The sequence below is a fragment of the Salvelinus sp. IW2-2015 genome, linkage group LG31, assembly GCF_002910315.2.
Source record: "Salvelinus sp. IW2-2015 linkage group LG31, ASM291031v2, whole genome shotgun sequence".
NCBI classification, from domain to species: Eukaryota; Metazoa; Chordata; class Actinopteri; order Salmoniformes; family Salmonidae; genus Salvelinus; species Salvelinus sp. IW2-2015.
In genome coordinates this window covers 17,181,046-17,190,176 of record NC_036870.1, presented here as the reverse complement: position 1 = coordinate 17,190,176, position 9,131 = coordinate 17,181,046, and the positions used below count along the sequence as shown (strand labels likewise).

At 42.9% G+C, this 9,131-nt stretch overlaps 1 protein-coding gene across 1 annotated transcript in view; it reads left to right on the top strand.

The window, feature by feature from the left end:
- LOC111955910 (replication protein A 32 kDa subunit) overlaps window positions 1–9,131 on the top strand; it is a 29,410-nt gene that overhangs the window by 19,937 nt on the left and 342 nt on the right. The window contains exons 3-7 of the mRNA XM_070436354.1: window positions 5,358–5,456; window positions 5,612–5,725; window positions 5,862–5,936; window positions 6,026–6,205; window positions 8,937–9,037. Of these exons, the coding sequence (XP_070292455.1) occupies window positions 5,358–5,456; window positions 5,612–5,725; window positions 5,862–5,936; window positions 6,026–6,205; window positions 8,937–9,037 (569 nt within the window). The remainder of the gene's footprint in view (window positions 1–5,357; window positions 5,457–5,611; window positions 5,726–5,861; window positions 5,937–6,025; window positions 6,206–8,936; window positions 9,038–9,131) is intronic.

The following is a 9,131-nucleotide window of genomic DNA, read 5'->3' as shown; positions in this document are numbered from 1 at the left end:
ATCCTCCCCCCCCCCACATGAGGAGAGATGGTGAGCAGCAGCCGAAGTACGACCTGATCAGAGTAGCGGTGCAGCTACGCGTGTGTACGAGCGCTGGTGAAACGCATGGGCCCGTGGCAGTGAAGAAGATCTGCCACAGCCCAGAGAATGTAGAGTGGCCCTCAGGAATTCTGGGCCTGAGCAGTATCCAGACCAGCACCCAACGTCATCCACCTGGGAGTGTGTCCTGCAGAGGATGATCTTGCTCAGAGGATGAGCCACGGTCCAGCTCCCCACTGTACTAGAGGTAATACATTTATATGGAATGAATGTCTAGAAAGATTGATAAATAAAAGGCTAGCTGTAGTAAATGCAGATAGACTGTCCAGAGTGGATGCTGTCGTTCAACCCTCAGGAGAGGCCTGACGCCTTTGAACTGGAGCTCCGACTGGTCAGGATCGCCTGCAGAGAGCTCGACTGGGACACGTAATAATTGGAGTGGATAGGAGGAGAGTGGACCATGGGACTTGTAGTCACAACATCAAGCACTTGTATCTAGTCCTAATTCACCACTGTTAGCTCTGGTGGCCGAGGCCACACAATGGGCGTTTGTTTTTCTTTTAAGGGAACAATTCAAATGTTGCAAAGATTTTGGCTTTGCAGTTGGATACTGGTTCAGATGTAGGACTACTGGTAAACCTAGCTCAACAGGTTGATAGCCAGTCTGTAAAAATGTTTGTTTTGAATGTTAACAGAGCAAGGCTGTCCATAAGCACATTCAGCTGTTTGTCTCTCAGAAGGAGAGGTGTTGCTAGCCACCCCGGTGGTTTAGGCTAACCTGTTAACTTTAACTCTAACTCTCTTTAGTTGTTTGCCTACAAATTCCACCCCAGTCTCGGTGCTAATAATCGTACTTTGGATGCAATTTCTGATACATGAAGACCGCATCCTGTGTAGATATGATGCAATTAAATTCCAATTTAGACACGCCTCAGTGATCGTAAACTGTGCACGGCTGGTTTTACCAGTATTCTSTGACCACACCCTGCTCCTCCCCACCAACACACACACACTCTTCCCACTGCTCAGGTAAAATCGAAGATATACTGTTGGTTGGGATTTGTAGACAACTGGCTGTTTGAAGAGAGAGAAACATGACATATCACATAGGACGGTATTCTGAGCTAGCCCTGAGCCAACTATGGGATCAGGCTAGGTCTTGGTATGCCAGCCCAGCCCAGACATAACCTAGCATAACCTCAGTCAGCCAGTGTCATAATTGTCCTGGAATGTGTCATGATTGCCCCATAATGAAAATTATTTTGAGGAATGGAGTGTTTGGAATGTAATTAACTTGAGTCACCATAATTTAAAGTCCAGAGACAGCAAGCTGCTTATTCAAAACACATAAAGGAATGTGTTGTTTCCCCAAACTAACATTGATGTATTTAACCGAAGAGCCAATGTTCTGCTTGTATTTTTAAAATATAGTGCTTGAATTTAGACTTGAATTCTCACAACTGAAGGCCAGTGTAGTTCCGAATGAAACCTGTGTGAACGGAATGGTTAGGGGTATGACTTCACTGGCAATCACTTGATTAAAAAATGCACTTTTATTTTGTTATTTTCCTTTTTCATAACTTACCATGCTATTATCTATCACCTTGAGAAACAGTGTTTACTAGGGGCCTGGGAGGATATATTGTCAAACAGCAAACAAGAAGTCTCTCTTACACACACACACACACCGGTGTATTGTCAGCACACAGAACGTCTACTTATGCATGCAATGCCTTTCCCTTCAGAGAGGAGATGGAGGCAGCACAGCGCGCACACAGTTGTCCCTGAGCCCAGAGGTTCTATTAAAAAAAATACAATTTTGTGTTTTAACCTGATCTCCTCTCACTGTCAGTTTTCACCTCTGTTTCCCCAGAACAGACACACACCTCTGTTTCCCCTGGGTCCCGCTGGATTTAACGGTAATCCCTTTCTCCACGCTTCCTTCCGACAGACTCATACTAAGCCTACTACGTTTGGTGTAGGTGTCAGAGGTAAAGGAAGGTGCTCTCTGGCGAACCCAGGCCTATTGCCTTGCAGGTCATAATTTGTGCGCTTCTAACACTTGTGAAAATGTTATCAATATCAGAAAAATGTAGTTTTAGTGTGTCATTCAAACAGTGGCATAAGTTTTAAAATGTATTTCATACGAGCTGGCTGTCGCCAACATTAACCTGCATTATTGCCTTTTTTAAATGTCTTCCATTGCCAAAATCCTCTTGTCTTTGATATTAACATACTTTATGCCTTATTTTAATATCTCCACATACTAGCACCTAGCACTACATTGTGTGATTGTTGTGGTGGCCAGGCACATTTTGTTCAGAGTTTTGGCTTTTGGGTTTTTATCTCTGCTGTTTTACCCCTACAATATTAGCATTGATTGCCACTTTAATAAAATATCTGAAGCACAGTCAGCAGTTGCTATATTTAACAAAAATATAAACGTAACAATTTAAAAGATTTTACTGAGATACAGTTCATAAAAAATAAAAAAAAATCCAGTCAATTGAAATGAATTGATTAGGCCCTAGTTTATGAATTTCACATGACTGGGCAGGGGTGCAGCCATAGACTTGGGAGCCAGGCTGAACCAATCAGAATGAGATTTTGCCCCACAAAAGGGCATTATTACAGACAGAATTCCTTCTCAGTTTCATGAGCTGGTGGCTGGTCTCAGYTGATCCCGCAGGTGAAGAAGCCAGACGTGGAGGTTCTGGGCTGGCGTGGTTACACGTGGTCTGCGGTTGTGAGGTCGGTTGGAGGTACTGCCAAATTATCTAAAATGARGTTGGAGGTCGGCTTATGGTAGAAAAATTAACATTCAATTCTCTGGCAACAGCTCTGGTGGACATTCCTGCAGTCAGCATGTCAATTGCGCATTCCCTCAAAATTGAGACAATTGTGGCATTGTGTTGTGACAACTGCACATTTTAGTGGCCTTTTATTGTCCCCAGCACAAGGTGCATCTGTGTAATGACCATGCTGTTTAATCAGCTTCTTGATATGCCACACCTGTCAGGTGGATCGATTATTTTGGCAAAAGAGAAATGCTCACTAATAGGGATGTGCACACAATTTGAGAGAAATAAGGTTTTTGTGCATATGGAATATTTCTGGGATATTTTTTCTGCTCATAAAACATGGGACCAACACTTTACATGCTGTGTTTAAATTTCTGTTCAGTATAKATCAATTTTTGGACTTATAAATTAATGATATGTACTCATTGATTCATGAATATACACTGTGTACAAAACAATAGGAACACCTTCCTAATATTGAGTTGCATCCACTTTTGTTCTCAGAACAGCATCAATTCATTAGGGCATGGACTCTACAAGGTGTCGAAAGGATTCCACAGGGATGCTGGCCAATGTTGTCTCCAATGGTTCCCACAGGTGTGTCAAGTTGGCTGGATGTCTTTTTGGGTGTGAAAAACCCAGCCAGCATTGCAGTTCTTGACACTGAAACTGGTGCGCCTTCCACATACAACCATACCCCGCTCAAAGGCACTTAAATATTTTGTCTTGCCCATTCACCCTCCGAGTGGCACATATACACCAGTGGAGGCTGCTGAGGGGAGGATGGCTCATAATATCTGGAAAGGAGCGAACAGAATTGCATCAAACACATGGAACCCAAGTGTTTGACGTATTTGATACTATTCCACTCCAGCCATTACCACGATGCTGTCCTCCCCAATTAAGGTACCACCAACCCCCTGTGATATTCGCAATTGTCTTAAATCCTTCTTTAGCCTGTCTCCCCTTCATGTACACTGATTGAAGTGGATTTAACAAGTGACATCAATAAGAGATCATAGCTTTCACCTGGTCAGTCTGTCATAGAAAGAGCAGGTATTCTTAATGTTTTGTACACCTTGTGTATATGAGCTACTACAGAGGCTGAAGGAGGAGTTTATGGACATGTGACTGAATTATTACGAGCGCCTTGACATTGTTTGAGTCGTATATTTGCTGTGATGGTGGATCTTTTTTCAACAGTTACTTCAGCTTCCCATGTCTTCTGTCATTGATACAGAAGTGGTATTAGAGTTGGATACTGTGTTGGTGTGCTAGTGGTGATAATGATGTCTTCATTGGCCGAACGTTGGTTGGTCATTGGTGTGTGTGTGTATTGATTGTGTACACGCACAACTGGGGTCACCTACTCAAACACGTTGCTGCTTCTGATGAACTTGATATGGAGATAAAAATAGCTCGTTGCCTGAAATATAATCCTACGAGACTCATCAGATGTGTCACCTTTGGTGAAATCTGCATCCAAAATGGCACCCTATTGCCTATATAATGTCCTACTTTGGACCAGAGGCCCTAGTCCAAAGTAGTGATGTGATATATATATATATATATATATATGGTGCCATTGGGAACACATACATCGTAAGTGCCCTATTCAGAACAGGACCCATTGCAACGAGAAACCTCATCAGTTGAAGATAAACACCAAGCATAATCAGTGTACATTATAACCAGGTGTATGAGGGGATTGAACTTTTCTATGAACAATATTTCCTTTGTATGTCGTAAGATATTTTGAAGAGATTCAGTGAAATGTATCAATAAATGCTGTAAAATGTCATTCATTGTTGAATTGATGGCGTTATWATTAAAATGTTTTTTAAAAAACAACATGGATATAAAAAAAAAAAATTGATTTCATATCATAGTAAATGTTTTAGTGAGAATTAACTTGTCTGCAAGTTTTCAATTTATTTAGCTGCTGATTGAGTGGGAGATGCCCTTTGTTGATTGCTGAGGTTATATGGTTGCTACACTTTGGCCTCTGATTGGTTAATTGGATAATTGGCTAACGTTTTTTTGCTAGTGAGCTGAAATGTGGTAATCTGTCAAGCGTTGCACCTTTCAGTCTTATGGGATAGTTGTAATGATCAAATCTAACTAAAATCCCTCTTCCAACTACAAGTGGAATCAAGGTGAGTTTTGAAGGGACCTGCAACTAAGATATCACACATTTGAAAGTTTTAGTCACTCATTGTACCTGCTTTCAGTAGATGTGTTGTGCAGTTCAATGTGTTTTTCCAAAGTATACAACAGGGGCTCAGATATGGGAACTGGATACAGGTACAATCAGTCCACAGGTGGATTTACCACCTTCCAGTCAGGACAGAAGACAACCAAGGAGTTTCTTTTAACCCTCATGCCATCACAACATAACCKATAACTGAACAATGACAATATTGTCCTGGAATGTATTGAACTAGCATTCTTATATTTATAAAATGGACAAGCTTCAGTGGCCCAAAATGTGACGCTTTCATTGCCCTGCTGTGACAGAGGTCAGTCCTCCAGATGATGCCGTGCACTGTGTCCCAACTGCTGTCTGCCACGGCTGCCAGGGAAGTCTTCAACATTGGTGACATTGAGGTCAACCAGGTGAGTGTTTCTGTTGGTAGAGAAACCTAGAGCTCGTTCCCAGTAGGTCCTATATCATGTTTATACACTTTATTCACCACAAACCAGAAAAAACCTGGCAGTGCCGCATTGATTAAACCTCTACACCTGTTTTTGTATTTGATTTCTGGATGAAGGTATCTGTGGTGGGTATCGTCAGGAGAACGGTTCCCTCAGTAAACAATGTCTTGTACTCCGTGGACGACATGACTGGACCACCATTGGGCGTGAAGCTCTGGGTGGACACTGCAGTAAGTGGATAATTATAGGTCTTCGTCTAGAAACGTTTCAAATGAAAACGAGGTTGGGGAGAAATAGTGCATCGGCAACTTCTATAATTTTTAGTTTCTCCTATAGCAGATAATATACTTAATATTTACCTTACAGGATCCTGGTGTGGACAGTACTTTTGTGTCCCCAGGGACTTATGTCAAGGTCTCTGGAAGCCTGCGTATCATTCAGGTAAATGTTTTCGATTTAGTACTTTAAGTCTAGTGTTTCTCTGCATGATTATGGCACATTTCTGTACCCCTTCACATACTTCCTGCCAGGGCCAAAGATCATTGGTGGCTGTCAACCTCTGTTGCCTTGAGGACCTGAATGAGATCACCTCTCACATGCTGGAGGTAGTGCAGGCCCACATGCAGCACAACAGGAACCCGTGTGGTGGTGGTGGTAATCCTGGAGATGGAGACGCATCAAGCTACGGGCTGAGTGCCAGTCAGAGCCAGGTCAGTTCTCTAGTCCTGCAGCACATATAACGCCTAGACCCTAGCTTCTAATGCCTGACTCGGATTATAGGGCTGAACTGTACTATGTTGGTTCAGATATTTTCTTTTCACATTGTCCTTTCCAGCACAGTTCCAGCAACTAGTACYAATGTGAAGCCAGCACAGCTAAGCTTAGCTAGGTTTGGCTAAGTAGTGTGAAAAGGGTTTGTGTCTTTGGACAGGGGGTAGGGGTTGTTTCTGGTCTCAGTTTACAGTTTTGAAACCAACGTGACAATGGATTTGTCTGTGTAATAATAACTATATTAGGCCTTCTATGATATCATGGCMGTCCGCAAACAATTGTTTAAGTGCATGCCACCACCTACTGTGGTGGACTGTACGATCAATCATGATCWGCCCAATTCTGTACTACCATGAAAATAAAATTCWAAATAAATAAATTCCTAACTTCTACCACACCCTCCTCAACCCCATTAAACTTTATCATGCTGAAACACTCCACCCTTAGGATTGTTCAGCATGTCAATAACCATTTCAACACTAACATCTGTTACCACCAATATTTCTTGCCGTCTCCACAATAACCTTCAACCTGGCATTTCTGCTTTCCACAACCCGAGTCGTATTGATAACCTTTCCAATAGAAGTCCTTTGACACCGCACATTCATGAGCACAAGATTTCTGAACTGGGCCTCAACACTTCCAGGACCATCAGAAGCACCAGCCCAGACAGTAGGTCCACTACAGGTACATCCATGTAAGATCCATCAGTCCACACTGTAGTTCTACCAATCTATTTTATGGCCTCTGTACACAATACATCATGACTGATCCTATATTTCTGAGCCTCTAGCCTCTCTCTGTACACGGCATCCACCAAATGCTACGTAGTGCCGCCCCGCCCCCCCCCCCCCCCACACACACAATTACAGCACTTACCTTACATTGCTTCCACATTCACCATAATCATATGCCCTTCACACTTGGCATATCTTTTTTAATTAATTTACACTGAGCAGCTACATGTCCCATTCTTTGGCATTTAAAACACCACAGTGGACATGGGACAAATTCTCTAATATTGAAACTAAGGAATCCTATCTGTACTTTTCCGGCAAGACTTTCTCAAACCAAGCATCACTGATAGGCTTTCACTACTTTGATCCTCTTTCCTACTGATCAACCTTTTGCCCTAAATCACTGCTCCCTTCACATTTTCTTCTCTGTGGACATAGATATTGGGACCCCCGTGGGACTCCCTCAATCTAGCATAAGCACCAGGGACATGGCTTTTAATCTTCTTCCCATTTAAGTTTTTCCATTTTCAAAATCTTCCCTTGCTGAGTCTGGCTATCACACAATATTAACAATCTACCATTTCCAATCAACCGAGCTAATTTCACTTCACTTACCTCTTTCTCTACGGCATTAGTTAGTCGGAATAGGTGTGAGGCCCTGTGGTCTCAAACACCATCACAACTTTCCACTCCAACACATCCTACTCTTACTTCTTACTTGCCCTCTTTTTGCTTTCTTTACTAGACGCTTCACTGCTTTCTGTATCATGATCTCTCTTTTTCCTGTATCTTTCCACCACCGACCATTCCGGTCCTTGACTCTCATCCTTCGGCTCCATACCATCAGAACTGACACGGTGGTGTGCCCCCCCCCCCCCCCCTCCATTTCATCCCACTACTCGCTGCCATTACCCATTTAACCTCTTACCACATTTTGCAATAGCGAAACGAGATTCAACAATATCAGAACAACTCACTTGTGGTCAACAATCGGTTTCATTAGTTTAGTCGCTTCATTAGTTTCTAGTCACAGTTCAACCAAGAACTAACTATTTTATCGAAGTTTATTTGTCACGTGCGCTGAATACAACCGGTGTAGTAGACCTTACAGTGAAATGCTTACTTACAGGCTCTAAACAAGTAGTGTAAAAAAGGTATTAGGTGAACAATAGGTAGGTTAAGAAATAAAACAGTAAAAGACAGGCTATATACAGTAGCGAGGCTACATACAGACACCGGTTAGTCAGGCTGATTTGAGGTAGTATGTATATATGGTTAAAGTGACTATGCATATGATAAACAGAGAGTAGCAGCAGTGTAAAAAGAGGGGTTGGGGTGGCACACAATGCAAATAGTCCAGGTAGCCATTTGATTACCTGTTCAGGAGTCTTATGGCTTGGGGGTAAAAACTGTTGAGAAGCCTTTTTGTCCTAGACTTGGCACTCTGGTACGCTTGCCATGCGGTAGTAGAGGGAACAGTCTATGGCTGGGGTCTTTGACAATTTTTAGGGCCTTCCTCTGACACCGCCTGGTGTAGATGTCCTGGATGGCAGGCAGCTTAGCCCCGTGATATACTGGGCCGTACGCACACCCTCTGTAGTCGCCTTGCGGTCAGAGGCCGAGCAATTGCTGTACCAGGCAGTGATGCAACCGTCAGTATACTCTCGTTGTTGCAGCTGTAGAACCTTTTGAGGATCTCAGGACCCATGCCAAATCTTTTTAGTTTCCTGAGGGGGAATAGGCTTTGTCGTGCCCTCTTTACGACTGTCTTGGTGTGTTTGGACCATTCTAGTTTGGCCTGTAGGTTAAGGCTACATTTACACACAGTCCAATTCTGATATTTTTTTCACAATCAGATCAGTTCTCAAAAAGATCTGATGTGAAAGATGTGATTTGGTCAAAAGACCAATGGCTTTATTTCTCCTCCTGTAAGGTGTTGAACCTGATCAGGAGTTGCTCAGACTCCAAGCCCAGGGGCATCAGTCTAGAGGAGCTAGACATTAAGCTGGGGTACCTCAGCATGACTGCCATCAGGTAACAGATATTCTTTTTTGGGGGGGGGGGGGTTCAATAGGGAGAACTCTTTTTAAATCGTAGTGAAAAGAGACTATCTGGTCTAATGCTTCCT